Genomic DNA, 27,045 nt, shown 5'->3' with positions numbered 1-27,045 from the left:
TCTCCACAGAATCCTTCAGAATTTTTGTATAGGCAAATTCAAGAACAACCAGGAGAACTTTGCCTCCCAAAGAGGTGAGGAGCCATATACAGAAACAAAACATTTTAAATTTTATTATTATTTTATGCTCTTGTTACAATTGCTGCCGTGCTGTTGAAATTACGACTCTCTCTGCTGAGTATGCATCACCTATAATTTCCTTTATTTTTTTTGAAAAATGTCAGAGAAAATACACCTTGTGCAGATAAGCAGTTGCCACACATCAGAAGCAGTGAAGTTCACAGTAATCATTTTAACAAGCCTTATTTTGTATATAAAGGACACACAAATAAAATAGGAATTCTAAAAAGATAATTGAATAATTTATGCTTTGTGGCACATTCTTAATACTGCTTTTGTACTATTAAATTACACCATTTGAAAATACACCACAAAATACTTCTATTATAGAATGAAACCAGATAAAATACAATATAAGCATTTAAAATGAAACTAGCTGGTTTGCTTGATTCCATTCAGAAAGGGGAGATGTTACATAAATCTATTGAAAGCTTCTGGTGCAGCTGAGCTTAGTTTGTCATTTTGTAACTTAATAAAAGATGCATCTGAAAGGAAACATTGATGATTCTCATGAACTGACACATTTCAGATCATATTAATAACATAAAACCCAGTGTTTACCTGCTCAGTGTTACAACTGAATTCTTAACCATTCAGAACTGGTTTAGAGTCAATAATAAAAAAAGCATGCAGTTTCACCCTCTAATCCTTTTGTTTTAAAATGCTTCATTTATAGAGATTTCTATGTAACTTTTCAGGCATAGTCATATAACAGATGATATACCCCATACCTTAAATGTAGAAAGTCCATAAAGTCTTGCAGTGTGAACAGTCACTTGTGAAATATTTGTAATGTTAGATATAAAATCTTCAAGGTATTTGCAGGCTTGTTCCAGATGTGTTGTGTTTATGATGATTTGAACAAGCTACAAGACATGAAATATTTGTGTAAAAATCCTTTTTGATTCACCCATTGTAATTTGATTTTGTAAACACTTCTTTTGGAAACAATGCTACAGTATTTCAGGTTGCCACCAGGTTAGTTTTCAACTTTGCTTTCAAATACCACTGAGAAATAATACTACAGCTTACACCCAATTTATGCCATCTTAAAAATTAAGACTGTAGACACCTACTCAGTGAAATAAATCCAATTGTGATTTTAGAATTTTAAAATGGAAAATAAAGGAAAATGCAGTGCCAAAACCAAATCACTAGTCTGTACCATAACAATATGTCTTTACAAAGTACATGCTATTTAAAAATTCCCTATTTAAAAATAGGGAATTTAAAGACCAAGACTGCTAACTCCTTTCTCTCCCAACACTAGTAACAATCTGTTTGTACATGATATAAATGTTTTTTATAAGCAGGACCTGCATTCACGTTTGGTTCACAAATTAGACAGTACACATGATGTATAGTAACTGAAATACCAGTATATTGCATCTTCCCACTGCATACTGTTTTAGTGAACACTAACGTACTGCTTAGTAAAGAAAGTCTTCTCTTTTCAACATTTTTCTCATGAAGCATACTGACTTGATAATGCAACACCTCAAAAAATACTAGTGAATTTATTTTTATATCCTTGAAAACGTTCATGTATCAATTTCAAAAGCAAAGAAAACACCTTAGAAAAATTTCATGGCTTGTCTTATTAACATGGCAATACGTGATTCCTAGGACTCCTGCCTCATCTTCCTCTGGATTTCAGTTATACGAAAGATTCTTGCAGCTTGAAAATAACATTCAACATAATTTAACACTGCTTTAATGCCAACAGTTTCAGGTCTTCTCAGCACATTTCAATAGGTACCTGCTGTCTACTAACATTGCATGTACCTGCACTGAATATTCACAGTGATTCATTGTCTCACCTTCTCTTACTCTGTCCAATAAACAAATTAAAGAGTCCTGATGAAGAAACTACATGCACAAACCTACTAAAATATTTTAACCCATGCTCTGTATGCAACCAAAGATGTAAAAGGTTGGGGATAATTTCTTGCAAATATCTGTTTATCATACAGGACACAGAACTCTTTCATTGCCATGTCTCCCTCAAAAGGCATCCCTGTGTAACTATACTCTAACTAGACCCAACCCTGTATTGTTATTATTTGTGTAACAGATATTGATGCTTTTTTAAATGTAACCTTTCACACACTTCAACTTCCAATTATAAAGCAAACACTACTGATTTTTCTGACATAAATCTCAATAGCACAGTGTACCTACATTTACAAGAGTAGTTTTACCACTAACTGTTTTTAAAACCACAGTTTTGAGTATGTTTTAAAACTTACCTCTGTTAAACCTATATGAGGTTTTTTAATTAGGTTCTGTAAACAACTACTTAGAGTTCTTGTAAGCAGCAAATTTGTAGATTTTCTGAGCATATCATCTATTTCTGTTGAGCTGAAAAAAAAGGAGTTTATTTTTTATAACTATGCTGTACATGTACTTTGACTGTAATATTTAATATTATTCTTTTTTTCCCTTCAAAGGGAACTTTACATGTTAAGAATTCCCTCTGTGCATTTAATTTCTGATTGCTCCAAGTCTTCTGTGATCCAAGACAGAGAACACCTCTTCCAATTACTAAATTATCCATTAACTGAATTTCAAACCCCATGCAAAACCTGTTATTTTTAGATTCTGGACATGTTTATTGACACAGCAGTTTGGAAAGAGTAATTTGTGGGGTTTAATGAGTTACTAAGGAGGTCAACATGCACTCATTAGTACGTGTAAATTATAAACAGTATCAATTAAGAATGTGTGAAAGCGAGCCATTTACATCTTTAACAGTGCAGAAATGGGTGACCTGCTACAAATACCTTCCAGATTTCAGATCTGTTATTTTATGTAATTAAAACTAAGCTTTTGAAGGCCACAAGAGGAAATCAAATGGGAGAATCATGGTTTCCATCAGAAAGAGGTGGAATGGAAATGGGAATAAGCATGCAGACAGCGAGATTTGTTGCAGGAGAAATCCCTGCTAAGGAAACTCAAAACACAGAGAAGGGAAAGACTGTTTGAGGTAATCAGGAATGCTACACCATTACTTCTGAAATGATCAGTATGAAAGTGTATTTTTTGAATCCTACATGCTTTGTTAAATAAACAAAAGCTCGAGATAACTCAAACCAGTCAATATTGTTTTTAACAAACTCAGCAGTGTTTTAGACTGCTTACCACGCCAAGCTGCCCATACACATTGTATACAGTACACACATATGAAATATATGCTGTAGCATTGGGCACCATAGCTTAAATGCAATTAATTGTATATGTAAAGTGCATGCACATTATTAAACAAGCACAGCTAGAAAGTATACAAGAAAATGCATTTCATTATTTAGGTCACATGGAAGTTACAGGTCACCTTACAGTCACATTCTTGTCACTTACCTGCGGTGAAGTGACTCTGAAAACTTAAGGCTTGCATAAATAAATTCCTTAACCTGGATATAAATCTGAGGCACTGATTGAGACATTGGAAGCTTCTTTGGAAATGATTGCTGTGAAAATAAAAGATGATACTATCTTACACTTGAAATTGATTCTATGGAGAGCTTGGTACTAAATGCAAGAATTAGAAAACCACTTAACACTATTAGTATTTTAACCTGTCCTAAGCTTTGCTGTCTTTCATAAAATACAGAGTGGTAAGTGTTGAGCTGACTTCTACATCTGTTTAAATAGCTTATAAACTATTTAGATTGATCTATAGCTTTATAGTACCTCACTACAAGAAGGACATTGAGGTGCTGTAGAGAAGGGCAATAGAGCTGATGAGGGCTCTAGAGCACAGGTCTTTTGAGGAGCAGCTGGGAAAACTGGGGTTATTTAGCCTGCAGAAAAGGAGGCTGAGAGGAGACCTCATTGGTCTCTACAACTACCACTAATTTGAATTACAATAAAGTTTGGACCCCTCTGTAGAAAGCAGCTTATAAACACATTTAATAACAGGCTTCAAGCTATTTTTAATCAGAGTGAAAAAAATAACAGTAAGTTGGATACAAACATTTTCTGCCAAGCAAAGTGTTGAAAAAAATAATACTAATTTGAAAAATAATATTTGAGAAGTTCAACACATCTGGGTTCTTCAAAGCATCTTGAGAATGTTCAGGCATGTATATTTACTATCACATCACTTTCTCTTGATGGCTCACTACACCAAAACAGTTTGAATTCTTTGCACCAATTTGGTTTAACATGTGAGAAATACCAGTATTCTGCAAGAACATAATCGTGTTTCTTACTTCAGTTGTTAAAGCTGCTATTGTATTTAGAAAGACAAAAAGAAATAAATTCAGTTAAATCTACACATGCCAAATAGGTATTTCTACACTGAATACATACTTTCTGAAATCTGTAAAACAATTTTCTGTTTACTCTATCACTAATGCATGAGGAAAAAAAATTGACAACTTGTATAAAACTTGGAGACTTTAATTTCTTTTAAAAAAAGAAAGTATTAATTAACAGCAGCTAAAGCAACAAACCAAGACAAAAGACCTTAGCATTCTCCTAACTGTACCTCTTTCTTTAAAATTAGGTGGTGTGACAAACATATGGCATAAGTACCAGACCTTCATGTCACTCGATGAGAGCAAACATTTTTGTTTAGCAAACAGAATTTGCTTAAAGTCTGCTCATTTGATTGAAACGATTAATTTTTAGATAAAACAAGTGTTATTACATGCAACTATTTGGGATTATTACAATATTCTCTCAGCAAGGCTTGAGTTTTATAATTTCAATGATCAAAGGAGAAGCAATTCTTTATCCTCCACAGTGTCTGGCCACTCCAGGAAGGCACAACACTATCAGTTTGATTATTATAGCAGGCAGCTAAAAAAACACGCAACAGAGTTAAAGCCAATGGTTTCACTTCTGAATACAGAAAGGGAGTAAAATAATCAAACCATGATAGTTTGGGACATTCAATCTAAACAGCAGAGTGCAGGCATGACTGTTTTGTCCAGTCAGATTAGATTTGTTGTGTCAAATACCTATAGGGTTCTGATCATAATTTTGCCTAAGGCATTGCAAGCAATTCCTATGATAAAGTTTTCCCGTAAAATGTGAGGTAATTTATCCTAAACCACAGTTACAAATGAAGCACTCCTTCACATTCCTCTCTTATTTTATATTAAATGCAGAGAAACAGACATTTTCAAAAGTGAGATTCTCCTTGATCTGTACAAGGCATCAAAGATGCCTCAAATGGAATTAGTCCTCTGGGGTGCCTGCTCATCTCTATCAGCTACACAGGCTGCTTCAGCAACTAGCCTGAACTTACACAGCTATTTTTAAATTTTATTTTATTTTAAACATTAAGAATGTAGATTAAATTAACCCACCCAATAGGACCTCCTGGTGCCTCATAGCCTGAGGCAACGACAAAGAGGTGAAGTGGATGAGATTATAAAGAGTGACCAATGGAATTGAGGTGGGAGCATTTACAAAATTTCCACTCCAGGTGGGCTCCTTGCTATCTAGTAGCACTAGAGTCTTTCTTTCAACAAGGCTACTTAATGATGCTTTCTTCCCTGCTCCACTGCCTGGTTGACAAAACTTTCAGGGACTCAATCATCTTTGAGAACTTCTGCCCCTTTGCTAAATTTGGTTGAAGTCAACTGAACTGTTTCAAAAATTGCTAGGACGCAAGAGAAAAGTCTCAGACTGTCATATTTCTAATTACGTCCTCCAGCTCTTTTCAGACATTTGTAAGAAAATGTTTTGCCCACTTTACAGATGAATTAACAGGGACAGAGAGATGTGCAGTGACTTACTAGCACCACATAGCCAGCTGACGATAGAGGTGGGAACAGAATCTAACCTAATTCCCACTCTTACTGTCAAGAAAGCACCCTGGAGTCTTATTCAAAAGTTATGATAAAACCCACCTAAAATTTTTCATCTTCACTGCAATGCTGTATTAATGACATGCAGCTGTTACATTTGCCTGATAAATCCCCGCTGAATCATAGAATTAGAGTATCTTTTTACTTTTGCAGATATCTGTAGCAATGGATCATGTACAAACCAGCTTCCCTCTACAACAGTTACTTTCACTATCATGTGGTTCTTAGATTTAGTTCTCTTCTACATACTCCATCATGTTATTTCTTCATCAGTATTCACCAGTATTACCATGTCTGAATGGCAGAGCATTAATCAGATTTCTAGGAAAGGAGTTTGCAATGAAAGAATGTGTGACGCTATGACAGAATACCCTACTGGAATGCTAGTACAGCAGAATTAGTTACAGTCTTTTCATCTTTAGTTTTCCCTACATGTTCAAATAAATAATTTAGAAAGTGAAGTTTCTGATTCCTGTTCTACACATAGCTTTGCAATACATCATGTACAAGTTACTTAACCCAATGAGTTGCAACAAAATTTAACTAAAGACAGGCTGTTTTATAATTACATAAAGATTATATCAATTAAATTTTATTACTAATTTGTTTACAAAACAATGGGGTTTCATTATTCATTCAAACAGAGCAAATGACTAAAGCTTTAATTTTCATATTTATATCTGACTAGATAATTACACACAAAGAAGGTAATTTAGTCCATTAATCTGTATAGCTTTACAAATTTTAATTGCTTTTTAATTATAAAAATCATTAAGGTACCAAGTGTCCATAATTAGATTTTCACAGATTTCAATGACAAAAATTTTCCTTACCTTATCAAGTTCTGGATCTTGGAAAGGAAATTTGCTTATAATTATTTTATACTCCTCTTCATTTGCTACAGGAATAGGGCTGTAGTTGTCTGCTTCAAAAATATCCCTGGTGAATTAGTGAAGTGAAAAAAATACAGTATGGTATTCTCCGGTATTAAAACACATAAATTAATAGAAATTTTACTATCACACTTAGATATGCAGCTTCCAAAAGTTATGAACTGCAATCATCATCATTTCAGATGATTTTCAGATTAAATTGAAAGTATCTTGTATATGCTAATTTATTGTATCTAATAAGAGGAAAAAAAAAAGCTGAGAGCATTTTAATTTGTATGACTCAAAGGACAATACAGCAGTGTAAACCATAGGGTACTTACTAATTGTTAGCTTACACTTTGCTAACCCTAAAGCAGATAGAGGGTCTCACTTAGCTACCACAGCTACATAGAGTCAAGAGAGATGATTCATAGAATTTCAGCTAGGTCACAGTGTTATCTAGATACCCTCTGGACCTTTCTACTAGTCAAATGCCTACACTAAAGTCTAGAGAGCTTGAGAACCTTCGGTTCTCTGCAGTACACAAATTCTCTGCAAGGCAATGTAATGTATTTTATGGTACAAAAATCTCTGCACATTTAGACATCACACTCTGTCTGCAGACAGGCTTTGGAGTACAGTCTGAGGCTGCTCTATTCCTGGGTTTACAATTTACTCAATCAAATGATTCCATGGAATAGGTGGAAAGCAACCTACTTTAAAAAATCATGACGATGTACTGGCAATATTAGTGGTCTATCAGGGAAATACACATATTGGCTAAATTTAAACATTAAGCTCATCTTAATTAGAAACCTAAAGCCCTGTTGCAATAGCCTAGAATTATTAGGATCCTAATGAAGGAAAACATGCCTCTTTCCTGGGTGTTTCTCCAGTAATGTCCCTTTGGAGAATTTCCTTCTCCCCATTAAATACAGAAGCAGTTCATGATGGCTCTTTTCCTAGTTATATGTGATTAGTAGCTTAGTCCTATCAGAAATTCATACACAATACTGAGTTAATAAATTCTTCCAGAATTACAGCTCTATCAAAAAACCCCGAAGTTAGAAAAAAACCCTATAGTTGCAATACAATAGGCACAATTATTTTGAAATACTAACCTGAACAATCCAGACCACTTTTTAAGAAGTGTTTCATTGTACTGGTCTCTTATCTCAAATAAAAGATCAAATAGTCGGTTCACAGGAAAACCATAGCCCTTAGGTATAAAAATGAAAAGAGTAGTTATTTCAAAAACTAACACACATCACTTTAGAACTCTAAGTTGAGTCTTATTATTCAATCTTGTAATTTCTATGAAAAAAAATTATACTGCTTTAAACACATCATCACAATTAGAAAATTGTATATTAAATTATTTCTTATCAACTGTTTTATCTTATGCTTTCAGTTGTCAAGAAGAAATTCATCCCACGTCTCTATAACACTTGTGGTTTATTCATATAACCAATCTTTTTTATCGGGTTGTTAAATATTGTAAGAATATATGCCATCAATGTTCATTTGATCTTTTCAGCTACAGAGTTAATGACAACTGGCATTACATTCTTGCTTCAGAAGTAAGGCATTTATAAGGGACAAAAACATACACAAATTACAAAGGCTAATATGAATTTTGGACAGATATGAGTAACTGTATGCTATACGGATAGCCCAGAATGCATACATTAAGGTATAATATTGAATAGGAGGAACCAACACAAGAAATACATACATATTATTTTTGTGTGTGTGTGTAATTTTGTTCTTGATTCATATATATGATTCAAGAAAACCCAAAGCATTGCATTTCTGCACTTAAAGGAAAAATTGTACTCTAGGAATTCCAGTTAAGTTACTAATAGAGAATGTACCTGCAAAGTATCAGCAAATACTACAATGAGATTCTTCAGTTCCAGAACAAGGTCAGGGTCACTGCAATATGACTGAAAGTGAGAAATTCTGGTTTTGTTAAATGGATTTAAAATATGGGAGATACATTCTCAAAGAATATTAGCACAAAAGATTAAACTCTCCAGCCTTACCCCTTTACCTGGCTACTAAAATACAACTTAGCCTCACTTATCTTCACTTAGTCCAGCCACATAAAAGTATTTCTTAAATTTTTCAATGAGTAATATAAAAGCTCTGAAAAAGTAAACTAAAATATGAGATTCAATAAATATTGCACTTAGTTTCAATGTCAGAAAATTACATGTATTTCAGTGGAACATAAGCACAAAACAAAACAAAATGCTTTGTGAAATCAACACTGGAAATTCTCATAGGATGCCCTTCTGGACGCTAAGCCTGGGTCTAACAAGTGCTAACTGTGTCACCTCAGACAGTTTCCCAGTTGTACAGGGAAAACACTATTAATTATTAATTTCTAAGCAAGTTCAAAACACAAATCTGATGGTAAAAGGTCAATACTAAGCTATTTCCCAAATGTCAGATTTCAAGAGGCATGGACTCGTGCAACTTTCACCTCTGATTCACTATTTGCAATGTTGGATAAATAAAAAAATATTTAGATTAATTTAAAGCATACTAAGAGTATAGTATTGGTTAGAGAGTATATACACCTGTTTCACTTTAATATTTGCACTCAGCATGCTTTAATAAAGTAAGGGTTTGGGTCACAATACCTCATAAGACTACATACACTAACTAAATATTAGTCTGTACTAGGATGGTGTTAGAAATAGGTTTTGATAGAATTGGTTTTCATGGGAGTTATGTATTTTAAGAAGAAATAGTGATCGACTCCATGACAAAACACTGCAGAATTCTTTAAATACTACATTATTTTTACTCTGTAAATTACCATATTCTTATGTAGGTATATACATCCATATGCAGACAATTAACATACAAAGTAGTTAAAAAAAAACAACCTTTATGTACCACTGATCAGTCAAGGTCAAATGATAAAACTACAGCTGAAATCTGAACTTTTCTTCCTCATCATTTCCACAGTATATATGAAATACAAATTACTGTTCGAATTAAAGATCCGTTGCAACAAAAATGACATTCACAAAGGAACTACTTCTAGTAAACATTAAAAAGGGAAAAATAAAACTCTATTTCTTTCCCCAGAGCAAAAGCTATACTAATAGTAAACTCTGAAGCAATTTAATATCAGTCAGACTGAGTGAACAACAGTATTCTGTTGGCTTTCACTGAGGAGTAAGAAATAGAATGCAGCTATTCAGCATCATCGTAGCTAAGTTAGAAATGCAACCTTAAGGGATACACTTTGAATATACTGAAATACTCAGCTGATACAGAGTTTCTCTATACATTTACTTCAACATTAACATATTACTACTATAGTTTTGAAGAGATAGCTCCAAGGGTTTTGCTGGTGGAGTTTATTTTGGAAACACTGCATTTGGAATGATAATTAGGAACTATTTCCTGGTGGTACTTTCAGTGCTGAACTATTCAATCTGATCTAATGAAGAGGTCAGTTGAGACTAATGAGGAAGGATTGCAATAATAACAGCAGATTAACTCTGCATATCCTAAACTGCTGGACTAAGAGAAGGTTTGGAAGACCCAGTGAGTTGTAAATCAGTGGAGGATTATGCAAATAACCCATGGCTGGGGATCACAGCCTAATACTATTGGGAAAAACAAAAGCTTGGCAGGCTCCCTCCCAAATCAGAGTAATTTTTAATCACAAGCAAAAGAAAACACGAGAGAGGTTAATTTTTTACTTTGTTAATATCCCCGATCTAAATACACAGAGTTCTGAAGAAGACTTAAACTTCTCACTTACTGAATGTGTTCTAAGAACAGCAATGATCTTGGAAAGGGCCATGTTCCACAGTTCATCGGTATATGTTCTAGTTACCAGTCCTTGGGTTACATGTAAAATGTGGTCTTCTACTACAAAGAAACTAGAGGGAGAAAAAAGAAGTAATGTTTTAATTACTAAGTTACTTTCTAATATCAAAGTAAATTCTATCCTTTCACACACAAGGATAGTTAAACTTCCCACTCAAGTGGTGACACTTCAGTAAGTTTGGTGTTATGCTTTTACACAGCATGAAGTCAAAATGTAAAAAGTTTGTTTCATGCCAGCTGGAGCCCAGGCTGCTTGAGGGTCTTTGTGGGGCACTGTACTGCTAGGATCTGGATGGTCCCACTCAGATCCAGCAACAACCACTCACATGATTTGTGCAGAAACGGAATCTTGCAGAAGAAAGATTTTGGGCAATCGACAAACAGTGTGAAATAAGAATCAATACAGTGAAACTGAAATAAATCTTTGTTTAGAAAACTTACCCTACAATTTGACTGAAGTATCTTCTATAGCCTTCTACTGTTTCATGCTTGCAGTGAAAAAGAGAACAAGTTTAGGAATAAAAATACCAATACCAGCCACAACCCAAATAACACAAACCCAACACTACTGGTTACCATGCTTGATTGCGGCTGCAGAACTAATCTTGCTTGTTTCCTTCTTTGTTTTCTGTAGTAATTTTCAAATATTTCTCCATCACCCTGAAACAAGACAGAAGTAGTTAAAACATGAAAGTTGTTTCAGCATGAAAAAGACATTTCTGAAATTAATGGTCGAATCTCTCAAACTCAGCCATGTATTTTGCATTTATTCCACAATGTAGTCCTCTAGCTGACATCAGCAAAGTTTTTCATGCAAGAAATATGCAGAAATTACTTTTTTTTTAAAAGTAGCCTACAGAATGTATGGTAAATAAATTTTTTTTCATGGGCCTACGTTTTGTCAAAAAATATTATTCATTTTAAGTAATACTTATGTTTTTAATCTCTGGTTTTCAGAGTACATTAATATTTATAGACAGGATGTATTACCTATTACTCTATAACTGAAACCAATTTTGTCCTAAAGTGTTTCTCCAGGTTATTCATAAACTAACTGCATTATGGAGTTAAGTTACAAAAATGTTTGTGTAAATATATGATACATTTGAACACTGACTACACTAGCTTTGCCTGAGTTAAAAAATACATGAGATTTATTAATTCTCCTAGGAATTGGGAAATATACTGACTGGATTTGGATTTTTCTCTCATCATGGTCCTCAAAAGTACAATATTCTCTGTGCCTAATAACTATATTGCAAGGAATTCAAGTGACATCCTACCCATCTCATTAAGATGACCATTCAGTAGAAACCATCTGTCCATTTGAAATCAGTGCTACATTGACTCATTTACCTACTGAACACAATGCAATTTGCATGCAAGCAGAAAAAAGCAGCTTAGCATTTTTAAGGTTTGTTTTAACTTCATGAGCCTGTTATTAAGCCAGTGCTATTAAGAATTCCATTACTTCGGCTTCCAAAAAAATCCTCAAATTATTACAGAGATTGTATATTACAAAGCCAGTATTACTTAACTAATTCCTTTATAAGATACAACAAAGAAAGTTCAAATTTGTAAAGTTGATCATGAATATTTAATCATAATTGGAAATACTGCTAACCTAACAAAATCTAAAAGTGAAAAGGAGACTTGACTTTAAAAAATCCCCTTGAAATTGAGATATGAATTTACTAGAACACTTTCTCTTTCAGCAGAATTTTAGACAGTATGCTTTGATTCATATTAGCACACACTGATCAGACATACTAACCATTCACCTCCATCTCAAATGTTCGATGCAGTTTTCAGATGCACAAAAGCAATATTGAATTCTGCTTCCAACGCCAAACCTCTACTCAGTCCTGACACAAGCTTCTCAAGTAAAAATGTGTAGCTGTTCCTCCCAAATCCACATTAAAAATGGATATGCAAAATAGCTTATGATTATTTAAAGACCATACTATCCTATGCACTCAACATAAACAACTCAGGTATAGCAACTATTTTATAGAAATATTCTAAAGCAATTAGCACAACACAGGAACAACCTTCACTTACTGAGCAAGCAAAGGAGAGACAAGATAAAATACACCTTTGCTCTACTATTCTGATTCCCACAAGATTCAGACTGAATATTCCTATGTTTTGCAATGCTGGTGATATCCCCTCAAATATCTGGGTAACATGGAACACTTGGGGGAACAGCAAAAGTGCTGATACCACTGTTGAGGCCGATATGCATATTTTACGGATATTCTTAAGAACACTGATGAATGTTTTGCTGTGTGTCCGTTATCTGCATACAGAATAAAACATGCAGTCATGCTCCTAGCATCCAGTCTCAACTGGTTCATTCAGAACTTCTACTACTACAAGGAATATGTTTGATTACTTGGCAGCTATTAAGAGTATGAAAAATAGGAAGTGAACATTCAAATTCAAAAAGTAAAATACCTTTTTGAGGTCAACTTAATACATACCAAAACTGAGTAGATGTGCAAACACCTATAGACCGGAGAAAAGTCTACAAGATCTTGGGCAGTTAAAACCTGAAAAAGGAAAGGAAAAGTATATAAAACATAAAAAGTATCTAATCTGAAAAATATGATGCATCATCAACAGAAATTGTGCACATAATAAGGCCACAAAAATGGATGGTTTCTATCACAAAAGAGTAAAAGAATTGTTCATTTCTCCTCTCCCTTAGTACTAGGTTTTATTTGTGTTACAAGAAGAGACTCCTTTCACTGTGTTTTCAGAGCATCAGATAGAAAGGTCTAAATATTCACTGCTCTATTCAGTTTGTGAATACTGAGTACTGGAGAGCTAAAAGAGTTCTAACACAAGCTGAAATCCTCAACACAGAAATGCCAGCTTTAGCGCTAGCAGAATATTCCACCCGGTCACCTATCATTTAGAGTGGGCAGGTAATGTATTATATAAACTGCAAATGAATTTCAGAATAATTACAAATCCTACCCAACTGAATGTCCCCAAACACGAGGCTAAAGGTAGCATTAATACAACTAATATTTTGGCAGTATTTCCCCCCCCCAAAATTCTGAGCTGAGCTTCAGCGTTGAAGGCGTTCTCTGGTTCTTCCTAACTAATGTTGATCATCTACAGACAGTCTACTGCAAGTTTTGTTCAAAAAACCTACAAAATTCCCTATAAATAAGATGTACTGATTTAGTATAAAGTTACCTCTTCTTCATATTCATCATCTTCTTCAAGCGTTCGCTTTAATGTCATTTCATTTTTGGATTCCAAAATTCTGCTTCTACCTAGATGCACATTCCGACTATAGTTTACGTTGTTCTGCTTCTGAAGAGCAGTACTAAAGGTTTTCTGCTGCTGTGCCTGTTTTAAGAGTAGCACCAGTAAAGAGGATGCAAGAGAAATTTCATCACTGATGAGTATGTGCTATGACATGAAAAACAGATGGTGCAACCGAACACACATCGGTATAACTACAAAGTGTGAGTGCCCAATCTAAAGCACTGATTTTGTCTTTAATCGATTTAGGATGATAAATGAGTTTGACAGTTAATTTCAGCATGATTTTCCCCTAATCCACAGAATACAATTTTAATGGTACAAAAACAAACAAAAAAACAACCAACATGTAACTTTACTGATTATAAACTGCAAACAGAGAATCAACATTTAAATGAAGTATAGTTATCACAGAGCTTCCAGCCATTTGTTTGCTGTGTTCAGTAAAGCCTCAGTGACAAGTCAGCTGCAGAAGCTAAATGCACTCTATTGTCTTTACTGTTAGAAGCAATTCAAGAAGGTAGGACAGTATAATCTTGCAATCAGGGGTATTTATAATAATCAACACCTCCTTTTTACAGGAATCTTAGATGACAAAATGGCATCCCAGTACGAACTCTGCTCAACAAAATGCCAAATGAAAACTTCACTTGCTCTCTAAATAAACTTTTAAATCATTAACTGTTTCAGAGCCTGCCAAGAAACAGTGCTTTGAAGTGGCAGAGGCAAGGGCTCCACCTGTCCCAGTTTCCTTCTGACTCTTGCCTAAGTGGTCTGTATTTGTAGTACTTCAGAAAGAACTGTATTAGTAGAACTTCAGAAAGAACTAGGCAGTTCTTTCTTTAGAAAGTTCTTTAGAAAGGACTGGCCAGATAGACTTCTCTTTGGTTTAGTGTTGTAGCTGCTGAGTTACAGACTGTCTAGTTGACTACTCAAGGTATTTCACAATTTTTTTGCAAATTGATATGTATAATATTTCTCCTTCCTTTTCCACGGAAGAAACTATTTCTTGTCTAAGAGACAGACACAGCTTTAGAAAGAAAGCTTAATGCTACTAAGGTATCATAGTGCTGCTTCCTGCGCTAGCCAGGGACTACTACAACTGACAACTTTATTTCCAGGAGAAGAAACTACCCAAGATGTTAGCAAGCAGTTCACAGCTCTTCATCTTTACTCAAAGGTCTATAATCCTTACACAAATATTTTTGGCTAACCTGAGAATATTGACACTGATACTTTCAATAGGTAAGAGGACTGAAGTTATCCTGTTAGGTCGGCTTACCTGCTTCATAGCAGTTTCCCCAATTCTGTCAGAGTGCTTTCGAATACTCTCTAAGAAATCCTTGAGATCTGACATGGATATTTCTTTTATTTCTTCACGCAGTTTTGGAAGATTCTCTATCATTATCTGGCAAAAGCGATACTGGCTAACTCTAGGAAGATACTGATTTTCTAGCTGTTCCATTGTTTTTAAAGCAGAATAGTATCTAGAAAGAGATGAAAATCCAATGATACAATTTTAATTCAATACTTTATCAAATATAGGCTATCCATGTCGTGCATGCAATCAATATCTAATGAAATTACTCTGTTCTTAGAAAAATTAAGAAACAAAAGGTCATCCACAAATGACTTAGTTTGAAAAAAAAAAACCAAACCAACAAACCAAAACACAGTGAATTTTCAGTCAAGTCCAAATTTTAAGTAGGCTGCTATGGTACTAGCTGTTCTCATCAATAGAGTTCTAACACTACACGGAGCATCCTGCAGAATGGGGGCACAAAGGTCCTAAAAATTATCTCCCCTTCTAGACTGAATTTATTAGGGTTTTTAAGAAGTTCTTTTTTTCCTGAAACACAAATTGCCACTCATGCAATATTGAAGTATATGTACTAAACAACAAAAAAATATCTTGGAAAAGCATGCCTGCATGTATCTGCTTTCTTTAGGTATATGTGAACGTATACACATATCCACACCCATCTTGTTTTCACCATCTTTAGACATTTATCTTGAGCAAGAATTTTTCCATCAGTTTACTATACTTAGCTGTAAACCATGAATCCATGTGCTCTTCTGACAAAATACAGGCTATCCCATAAAGAAAATTAGTGCTTTGTACAAGCATTAATGTCAGAGGGTTTTTAAAAAAGCCCAGAACAACAAAGATTCTGTGATTTCCTTTATTCTTCTATGTTCTGTTAGCCTACAGACTGTATCTGGCACAAATATGTAAGATATGGCCTGAGAGGGGAAAAACTAAAGTACCAAGAAATAGTTCCTCTCACATCCATACACTATGCAGATGTTGTACAGTTCATTCATAACTATGTTGTGGATTCACACTGGGGACAATGAGTTTCAAGAAATGCAAGAGTTAAAAGTAATCATCAAAAGTTATTTAACTGCAAAATAACTTTAAAAAAACCAACCAACCAACCAACCAAACCATAAAGAAAACCAAAACATTTTACCATAGCAAGTAAGCAAGTACTGAGACATCTAGTCTAGCTGTTACTACAGTTGTGTACCTGTCTACACTCACAGGGTTTGTGGGGCCAAGATTTACTTGCTAAAATCATTTATCAACTTCAGGTCTGTAGTATGTAAGTAAAATCTTGATGCTTTCAACTGGTTTTTAAAGACAGAAATTCTGAATTAAGGAAATTGATTTTCCATGCTTCCTCCTACAACCTGTAGAGATGTGAACACCACATGGAGGTGATTCAGACCCGAGTCAGGCTCCTATATACTTGTTCCTGAGGTCAATATCCTTCTCTATTTGATTTTCAAATGTCACATAGGCTCCTAAGGCACAAAGCTTGCAAAAAATTTTACTTTGTTGAAAAAAATGAAGCAAAATAAGTGGGCCAATTCTGACATAGACAGCTAAACTAAGAGGGCAAAACCCCACCATCACCAACAAATTTGCAAGGACAACAACATTTTAAAAAGAGGTGACAGAAACAGATTAGACATGAATAGGGCAGTAATTAGTTGTAGATGTGACAATAACTTTCCTTTATGTGGTATTCTTACCAGACACTCAGACTAGGAGGTTTTTGGAAAAACATTTAGTTTGGCCAATTAGAACAGAACAAGGTGAACTGATGCCTTCTAGCTTGGTCTTGACCAGGCAAAGCAGAAAAACTGAGATCAGCATCAATAAGGCTGGAAAAGACCTCAGAGATCAAGTCCAACTTATTACCTAACACCTCATGACTAACTAAACCATGGCTTCAAGTGCCACATCCAATTCTTTTTTGAACACCTCTAGGGACAGTGACTCCATCACCTCCCTGGGCAGCCCATTCCAATGGCAAATAACTCTTTCTGTGAAGAACTTTCTCTTCACCTCGAGCCTAAACTTCCCCTGGCACAGCTTGAGACTGTGTCCTCTTGTTCTGATGCTGGTTGCCTACAAGAAGAGACCAACCCCCACCTGGCTACAACCTTCCTTCAGGTAGTTGTAGACAGCAATAAGGTCTCCCCTGAGCCTCCTCTTCTCCAGGCTAAACAGCCTCTCCTTATAGGGCTTGTGATCAAGACCTCTCACCAGCCTCATTGCCCTTCTCTGGACACATTCTAGTATCTCAACGTCCTTCTTAGACTGAGGGGCCCAGAACTGGACACAGTACTAAAGGTGATCAAGTTAATTTGGTGTTAGTGCCAACCCTTTCTTTCCACAAATATAGAGTAATATCCTTAGCCCATTTTTAGCTTTTCATATTATAACCTCAATTAGTTTTTCTTCCTGAAAGTCCTACACAGCACCAGATATTTATCAAATCATTCTGAAAAGGAAAAGCTAAGTATTAGTCAAGTCCTTTCAAATGTTCAAGAAAATGTGGAAAAGTATCCTTTCCACTTGTTTTGTTTCTGGGCATTACTTTGTAGATAGTCAGAGTATGCAAATGCTTTCAAAAGAAAATACAATTCCATCAGCTGTCTTCCCATCTGTACACAAGAAATATACATTATTAATACAACAGCCATAAATTCTTGTTGGTTCTGAAATAAATAATTTAAAATTCTCTCAATCAAGGCATTTCTAAGCTAACAAATTCAGCATAGCTGGAAGATGGGAAAAAGTCTTCTCTTTTATTCCAGAACACAACTGCTTTCAGGAGCCTGCAAATAAAGAGGTCTCAAGTGTAAATTAGGAGCTTTTGTTTATTATACACTTGGTTTATATAAAATATACATAAGGCGGCAGGAATGTTGCAGATAAGAAAGGGTCTGGGGGTTTTCTGTGTGTGGCTTTTGTTTTTTTTAAATAATAAATGACCAAGAGTGCCACATGGTGAGACTTCTGGGGAATAAAACCACAATAGCATCAAAACCGTATAAAAGGTTTTTATTTAAATTATCGGGATCAGCTTATCAGAACACTGTTAGTTCATCTGGAAGGTTTTTGACTGCTGTCTCTAAGATCAGAATTAACATAATCCATTTTAAATCCATTCTATAGTTTCTTACTAATTACATATATAGATATACATGGAGCTCAGGATCTTGCCCTTTTAACATCTGTTCTGATAAAGCATTGAAGTCTTATTAATTTGGAGGTCATCTGCAGGTCAGGACTTAAACTAAAAAGTTTTACATATCATTTAATGGATTGATGTATTTGTACATTTTGACATAAAAACTTTCCCTTTATTAAGGTCAATGACATAGATTTTGACAACAGTATTATTAGTTCCCATTGTTTATTACCTATCATACAAGGTAATGATTGCCCATTTGACTGTAATTTAGTTAAAGAAGTATGGTTAGTGTTATTCTTTTCATACAAATACAGAAATCCCCAGGCTATTCTTTTAACCCAATCTTGTAGGAATATGTCCCAAATGCAAAATCTACAATACTAATTTTGAAACTGAAGACACAAGTTGGAAACACCAATAGAGGTCGTATGATAAGACTGTCCAGAACTGATCCATCTTGTCATCACAACCAGAAAACTGAGATGGGTTTTACTAACATCTCCAAACTATAAAAATGGAAACTTCTAAAATCATCAAGATGGGAAAGCAAAACAAAACAACCCCCTAGAAGATTAATATTGGTGGTTTGCATAATCTTATTCTAAAATTGAGCTGGTATTTTACAAAATGGTCAAGTCCCTTGCACAGAGTAGGCAGGTTGTAGCAGAATTCAAAACATCAACACATAAAAAATACAAAAAAGTAAAAAAGGAACCATTCCTTGAGAGTACCCAAAGTATTAAGTTATGTTTTAAATGATAGAGAAAACTTTAAAGATCATTATCAGCAGCATGTCATTTGGAGGCAGTTCACAGAAACACCATAATTTACTAAAAAAGCCCCATCAAGTTAAACTAGAGCAGTCAAGAAGCTGCAGAGAACAGGAGCAAGCTAACTTACAGGCTGTGAATTTTACTGAGAATAAAGTATTTGCGCACAAGCCTTTCAAGTAAACAAACATCTAGTCACATCCCAAACTTTCTTGCTGAAAAAAAACTAAACAACAAAACAAAACACAAACAAACAAGAAGGAAGAGAATAACCCTAAAATTCTCAATTTAGGAATCAAACTTAATTTATAATGATAATGCTCTGCAACTTTTGCTTCCCTCAAAGGTAAATACTGTTCTGCTTACTGCATCTCCATGAAGTAAATATGAAAATCTTCTTGTATTACACCAGATAAATTTAAAGGAATTCACTGGAATTTTTCAATAATATAATAGAGAAGTCACATGCACAGAGATTTTAAAGATAATATACTGAAATTGCATTTGAAATCCATTCACCATGGGAACAACTATTTATTTATTTTGCTTTTAAATCTAGTTGCCTTAGCATTTCTAAGCCTAAATTTTAAACTTCCACAGCATACCAATTTTATCAGTTGCCTCAAAGGACCACAAACTGAGATCAAGGCAATACTGACTCTGAAATTTGTGTAAAATGAGTCAAAAGTTTACTATTTCTGAAAATCAGATTGAACAGCCATTGTGATGTAGTAGGAGATTTTTTTCCAAACAGAAATTATTGCACAAATTGGGTTGTGAGAATGGTGAGAAAGCAAGCAGCTGATGGTTCAGCTCCAGTGGGTGTTATCTCTTCCAATACCTTTCCATACAGATGTGGGATATAAAGTACAAACTGCATCTTTTATGCCTTAAGGTTTATTTGCATGCCTGGAAGGCTGCATGACTGTTTCAGTAAGACTTAGTAACGTAAATAACTAATCAACTTTGTCTTTTCCACAGTTATTGTAAGGTCAGGAAACCAATCCAAGTCTTTCAGGGCAAGAAGCTCACTCAGATCATACTATGTCTTTAGTCCTTCTCACGGTGGAGTCCAGAAGATTCAGCAACAGCCTTGATTTATTTAGTTTCATTGTATGGCAGGTTCAGGGGTTTTGGTAATACTTATTGTGGAGCAAGACTTGCAAAGCCACCAACTTTAATGATGCGCAGTTAGACCACAACCACTTGAAGCACCTGGGAACTTTCTCCAGAGACATGTATCAAAATTCAAATTCACAGGCCATGGTAACAGAGCTGTATAAAAATGTGTGATGATCTTAAAATTAAAAGTCTAGGTAGTTCAGTCTAAATGCATAGCCCTCACTAGGTGTTTTGGTGAGCAGCGGAGAAACCACGCCTCTCCCTTGTGCTTCCTCAGCTAAGACTTTAAACCCTCCATAACTCTTTCCAGCTAATTGTGTCTGCTTAAAGCAGATTCCACAGTTACTTCCTCTCACAACTACAGTTCTTGTCAGCTTGTGTTATCCATGGCTCAAAAGACAGATAAATAGGATACAGAGCCTTTCATCTCCAGGTCATCAGTTCAAACGTAGCCCATATTCGTATGGACCAAAAATTGCTGCCAATAGATGGCTTTTTGAGTTCCTCAGTAAACATCCATTCCATCTGTGCAAACCAGTGTGTATTCCAGACCTAAAATGCTGCATTACCTTGAAAGGCAACTGCCACAGAGAAAAGGGAACAGAATTCCAACCTTTATCCTAAACAAACTGTCCCCTAAAAATATGGAATATTGGTACTTTCATCTCCTCTTCCTCTTTAAACATCAGAAATTGTCCTAATTTTAATCATAGTGCAAGATTGTAAGACAATGGAATAATGAAAATGTATTCTAAAAGACTGCAAAACCAGAGAAAGTCAATTGAAAACTTTGCTACATTAACAAACCTCAGTGAAAGTTTATGAGAAAAAAGAAGTTTCACCTAAAATAAACATTCCTCATTGTTTTGTTAAGACAGGGATTGTGAATTCTCCTATCTGACTTTTCCAGGAAACCTTCACAAAAAAAAAAGGAAGGTCAGTTGGGAAATTCCTTTATCTGCACACATCAGTTGTCTAGTCTTTGAATATCCTCTGGATAGCCTTGCTATTGCTCAGTCACTCAGTGATAAAGGCAAAGATACACTCACTTTTGGGATCTGTTGTCTGGTAAACCACAAGGAAATTATCATTTTAATTACCAGCAAGTTCAAAAGCATAGCCACATCTAGTCTGCATTATAGGAAATTGTAAGTTACAGACAACACAGGAACTGTAGCATAACTAATGAAAGAGATATCTGAGCTGCAGCAGTAGCCTACAGCACCTTCTGCACTCCATGTAATTTCAAGGTATGATACATCAAAGCTGTGGAATCTTCCCTCCCCCTTAGATCTTTTTATAACATGACAATGATGAGTCCAAACTCCTCAATTCAGTATATCATCCTTTGATTATTGAGACTTCCTGTCTGGCTGCTCCTTCCACTGGAAAATTATCAGGTCTGAATCTCTTAAATAACAGAAATTTAGTTTTAGATTTATAGAGTACTGATGATTTCTCAGAATGCACATCAATCATCAAAACTTTCCAAAACTACTACAGAACATGGAGTCAATATGCTAAAAAGCCATCTGCAATTTTATCTTGACTGAATGACTTCTCCATGATGACTTTATGGAGACTTTCCTTGCAGTTCTAAAACTGGGGTACTGCTTATCTTACCTGACAGAGCAAGTGAATCTCAGAATGCAGACCTTTATCCCAGGGTTTCCATATTTTCAATATGCCAAATATAGCACACTCTACAGACCGCCTTGCAGAAGGAATCAGTGCAATTCAGACAGCACACCCTGCAGTCTGCTTTCTGATCAAAGTACCAAGGGCACTGAACTGTTCTCATCTTTCTGCTGAGCTGCTCCAAGACCACTGCAACAATATGCTGCCAGCTACTCTAAGCAGGTGACAAACAGAGGAAACAGTGTATAGTAGTCATGTTGATAAGATCTACCACACTGGTTCACATCTAGTAAGTTATGATTGTAATATGAGACTGCACAGCACTATACCTGTAAGGTTATTCTCAGAGCTCTCCTGTTTCTGCAGAGGACCTCCCAGACAGGATGTGTGCACAGGTATGACATAGCATATATACCACTGTTGCTGCTGAGTCTGAGTTGCTTAACACTGATTGATCTGATGTGTACAGTAGATCTGATGCATTTTGGACATGTCTGCATGCAGGCTTTAGAGCTGATTTATTCATACACAGTGGCAGCTGAGGATATTCATATGTCCCAGCAGTATGGCAGGATATGTTGGCTACCCAGGCAACAGAAGTCCAGAGAAACAGCCCAAAAGTAAATTTAGATTAAACAGTAGCCCTGTAGACACCTGACTATGCGTACCTAGTTGCAAACAGTAACAGTCAGGTCCAGACAGACTTGTTAGCAGGAGCTGGCTACAGTGATGCCAGGTGCACAAAGAGGCAACTTAAAATGATCATGAATCCCTCAAGGGAAGACACAGAGCAAGTGGTGTGACTGAGGCTGTATGAAAAGCAGGCAGTGGGAATGTGACAATGGGAAATGTGACAGGAAGAAGAAAATACCAGCAATGGTATTGTTGGGGTGGGTGTCCATGAGACACCAGGCAGCACTAGCCCCAGTGGGAAAGGATAACAGCTACAGGAGGGGGCAGGGGCTGTCAAACTATAATGAAGATGGAACTGGGATACTGGGGTTACAGCTGCAGTAAGTGGCTCTCTGAAAGTCTGGAAAGCAAAGACACAACAGAGGAAGGAGCAACTGGTAATGTACCAGATATAAACCATTATTCTAGAAATTTATTTTTCATGATGGCTTTGATTATTTTTCATTAACAAGTTAATTTGTCACAAAAGGAAAAGAAAACAAGCCACAACACACTCTCTGCACTTCATTCTCACAGCCTCATGTATGCACACAAAAAATAGCACAAAAATACCAGATAGGTCTAAAGAAAGATATATGGAGTGAAATGTGGTTTTTTCCTTGGCTTATGAATTGGATTTAAAGATACCATGATATATTAATTGAGGATGCAAGTACTCTGAAAGATCTTTACTCCCTGTGGTTCTTATGTTTGCTTCTTAAATTGGCCTATGTATTAAAAGATAGTACACTTCACATTTTATAATCATAATTTCACTGCATGTCATGCTTATTTGGGTAAATATTATTTTTCATGGTAATCACTAGGCTCCTTGAAGTCCTTATATTTAATATAAAGTTCACTTGCAGTGATATTCTTGAAAGATAGACAAGGTTCTATGAAAATATGAGTACATGTAGGGGAGTTACAATACATGCTTGTTTTCATTACTGTTTGCTATTCTATTGGTTTACTTACAAGTATTACATTTTACTCATAGCAATAAGTTTACTCACCTTTTTACTTTCATCTGTTCTTTTAGTTTGCTGTACATTTCCAGCACTGCATAAAAACAAGCAGATTAACCCATGGATCTTATTGTGGCTTTAGTTAATAAAAGAGGAAAATATATAGTGTAAAGGACAAAATCAACCGCAGGAAAAGATATGCTAAATTTACCTTCTTTAATTCTTACTGTAACATAAATGTGGCAAAACTACAAAAAATAATAATTCTAGAATGCAGCTAAGAAAGAAATGAGAACTGAACTCTTAGCAGCTTTTAAATGAAAAAGAATTAATATTAAATGAAACACTAGGTACTATATATAACAATCACATCCATTCACTTACTACGTACCATAACTTTATCTGTCTTACCAGTCTATGACTTGTCTCCATTAAATAGCAACAGTACCACCTACTGTACTCATAACAAGTCAACAACAAGACTCTACAAAGAAAAATTCTCAGATCTGTTTTATGCCAATAGCACGAACAGGACAAAACCTTTACAGAGCTGTGAGCAATCCTACAATATCACCTTTCTGAAAAAAACATCTTAGAGCTCTTACGTTCTAACAAGGAAAACCCAAAAAGCAGCCTGTAATGACATAGAGCTACAAATACAATGTTGAAACAGAATCATTAGTGCTTTCCCTAGAAATCAAACAGTAAAAAAAAAAAAAATGCCCTCTTAAGAAACAAATTGTTTAGCATATTAAAAATATTACTTCATTTAAAGCTGCATGTGGCTACATTGTCTGCATGACTTACATCTGTCTCATTACCTTCTCACAAACTGTCATAATTGTCCCACATCAAATATTGTAAAAGACATGGGCATCTTTTTTAAAGCCATCAATTTTTTTGTTGAAGAGGATGATACAGGACCACAACTTCAAAAAAAAATCAAATTTGTTTTGCATTTTGGCTATTGTGACTGACTTTATTTAGTTTCCCATCACATTTAGCTACATGTCACTCACCTGGAAGACACAACTGTAGTTTTTCCACAACTGTTGTAATATTCCGTTGCTGAATCCTACATCGGATGATTTCCTCTGTTTGAGATATCACCTTAGAGATTAAATTAAAAATTAAAAAGAAAGAAAAATCACAATTACATTCTGCAAATAAGTTTAATTTGTTACAAATATTCATAATGCCCATATAGGAAGCATCATTTTCTCACCTCTTTCCCAGCATCCTGAAGCCTTCGGTTGGTATCAGTAACTTGGACCTTAAAAATAATTTCACCTTTGTTAGACAAATATGCATATATTGCCCTGATGTGACTGCTCACCCTTGTAATCAGATCATGCTTCATGAGAAACTTAGAACAAAGAAATGCAAATTCAAATTAACTCTACAGCTTGAACTTGAACTTTTGATCGCAAAGGGTTTTTGTTAACTTCAATTACTTATGACAGTTCTTTCTAACAGATTCTGTGGCAAACTTATCAAATTTACTTGGGATTTTTGAACTTTCCTTGTTTCTGTAGGTCTGTCAAACAATTCAAATCATTGACCCAATTGACCACTGGTCCCTTTTTGATAACCTCAATGAGCTCTATGGGCCATTCATTGTCTGTAAGAAATGGTGATTGCATTTTATGGTAATTAAACATTCATACTTTGCTGAATGCAAACACTGGGTGGTTGATTAACATCAAACGTGGAAATCTCCAAACCACAGCAACATTTTAATGCTGCAGGTGCAGGCAAAGCTCGACCTCAGATTTTCCCACATAGTAAGTGACTCATTAGGTCATCATAATAAGGAAGCACATTCTAGTTTATTAAAAATCTCATTAATTTCTGAACAAAGATGCTCAATGACCTCATTGATGCTGTATTTGGTCTCTTGTTATCTGAATATCCTTTATATAATGCTCTTCTAATCATAACCTCTGGTGAACTATGCTCATTCTGTCTGGTGTGCATATTTTGCTCTCAAAAGTGTAAAGAGAGCTAAAAGGGATGGATCTCATAATTCACCATTCTGCATTCCAATTTGAGAGTAAATCTTAGTTCTCATTTCTAATGAAAACTACTAACTCCACCTACTCTCCTACTCATTACAAAGTAAAAATAAATAAATTATTATTCATGGATAACTGCAGTATTTTTATTTTTCTAATCAAGATTTTTAAATGTTCTAAGGTCTGGCATATAAACACATGATTAGGAAAAGACCTATGTAAACAACCACCATTTGTTGCTCTTTACCTCCCGAGAAAGCCTTTGCAAAGGGCAGAATAATTTTGGTAATGTTTTCAGAAAACATGCACTTAAAAATAAAAAATAAATCAGAGTTGGACCCACAAAATGGTCAGTTTTGTAAATGTAAATTACTGGATCAGGCATCATAAATCCCAAATAACCCACTTCTTTAAAAGTGTTGCAAAGATCAGAGTGTATGTGATAATCACTGAATTCTTCAGTAGAAGAATCAAGTTCTTTCTTCTAAATCCAAAGATGATGACATACGAAACTCTAAAAAACTAGTTCCTTACCTTCAATTTTTCTGCACCAGCCCTAACTTTAAGAAGTTCTGTAATAGCATCCACAAAGCCCTGATGGTGAAAATTGCACATCTTTTCTATCTCCCTGTCATGGTTACGTATGCAGGCATCTAGTTTTTCCATAAACCTCTGATGTGCATTGGGTTGGTCATCATATACAGACCTGTTGAAAACAAATAAGAAAACATAAATTTACTTTTTCCCCAGTTAAAAATAGTATGCAAGGATCTTTATTGAAATCTCTCTCTTGAAAAGAAAATAATGAAACCTGCAAATTTGACATTACAATGGCATCATTTGTAATCCACTCCACTGAAATCAGGATTAAAAGAAAGAGATGGCACAAAACTGAGAACTGAACCCAGCCCTTATGGCATTAATCCAGGTGCTTAACCAGTTACATCATGGTTGACCTGAGCCTCACTGGTCTGTTATTTATGCCCTAATGCTCAAACATGCCTACGAAAGAATCAGTTTCTCCAACCACCTCAAATAGCATGGATCACTTTTCCATCAAATTCCACTCTTTGCTAAACGTAAGAAGTGCAAACATACAGATTTGCTTTTCTGGTGTTCTTATCACTAGACTTAACCAGCTTAACCAGGGCTGGATGCTCCCAGCCAGAAGGATAGGGACACTGCAAACCAGCAGCAAACTTTGCTGCTCTCTGCCTCCTCCTGCCTGTGTTCAGTGCCTCCCAAAGAAAACCGTAACATTCACACGCCTAAGGCTGCTATCTCTTTCAGGAAATGCTACCATCAAATATTGTGGTTAATTTTACTAATTGTTTGAACAGCACACCTGCAAACCTCAAGCAGGAAACACAACTCTGCAGAAAGTGCCAGTTTGCTTTGTCAAGTTACAGCACAAATAGAAAGTTG

General features: G+C 35.3%; 1 protein-coding gene across 7 annotated transcripts in view; it reads right to left on the bottom strand.

Annotated features, from left to right (window-relative positions):
• The window catches only part of EXOC6 (exocyst complex component 6), a 92,382-nt gene that overhangs the window by 44,726 nt on the left and 20,611 nt on the right, over nucleotides 1-27,045 (bottom strand). For all 7 annotated transcript variants that reach the window (XM_054163862.1, XM_054163863.1, XM_054163865.1 and 4 more), the window contains exons 2-17: nucleotides 26,155-26,326; nucleotides 24,831-24,878; nucleotides 24,625-24,715; nucleotides 23,654-23,699; nucleotides 15,228-15,432; nucleotides 13,874-14,029; nucleotides 13,150-13,218; nucleotides 11,243-11,326; nucleotides 11,108-11,154; nucleotides 10,599-10,719; nucleotides 8,686-8,757; nucleotides 7,933-8,030; nucleotides 6,773-6,878; nucleotides 3,478-3,587; nucleotides 2,370-2,481; nucleotides 852-986 (exon numbers count right to left, since the gene is read on the bottom strand). In XM_054163862.1, the coding sequence (XP_054019837.1) occupies nucleotides 852-986; nucleotides 2,370-2,481; nucleotides 3,478-3,587; nucleotides 6,773-6,878; nucleotides 7,933-8,030; nucleotides 8,686-8,757; nucleotides 10,599-10,719; nucleotides 11,108-11,154; nucleotides 11,243-11,326; nucleotides 13,150-13,218; nucleotides 13,874-14,029; nucleotides 15,228-15,432; nucleotides 23,654-23,699; nucleotides 24,625-24,715; nucleotides 24,831-24,878; nucleotides 26,155-26,326 (1,672 nt within the window). The remainder of the gene's footprint in view (nucleotides 1-851; nucleotides 987-2,369; nucleotides 2,482-3,477; nucleotides 3,588-6,772; nucleotides 6,879-7,932; nucleotides 8,031-8,685; nucleotides 8,758-10,598; nucleotides 10,720-11,107; nucleotides 11,155-11,242; nucleotides 11,327-13,149; nucleotides 13,219-13,873; nucleotides 14,030-15,227; nucleotides 15,433-23,653; nucleotides 23,700-24,624; nucleotides 24,716-24,830; nucleotides 24,879-26,154; nucleotides 26,327-27,045) is intronic.

The sequence above is a fragment of the Dryobates pubescens genome, chromosome 8 (genome assembly GCF_014839835.1).
Source record: "Dryobates pubescens isolate bDryPub1 chromosome 8, bDryPub1.pri, whole genome shotgun sequence".
NCBI lineage: Eukaryota > Metazoa > Chordata > Aves > Piciformes > Picidae > Dryobates > Dryobates pubescens.
Note: the sequence above shows the minus strand (reverse complement) of the source record. Positions and strands in the feature narration are given on the sequence as shown.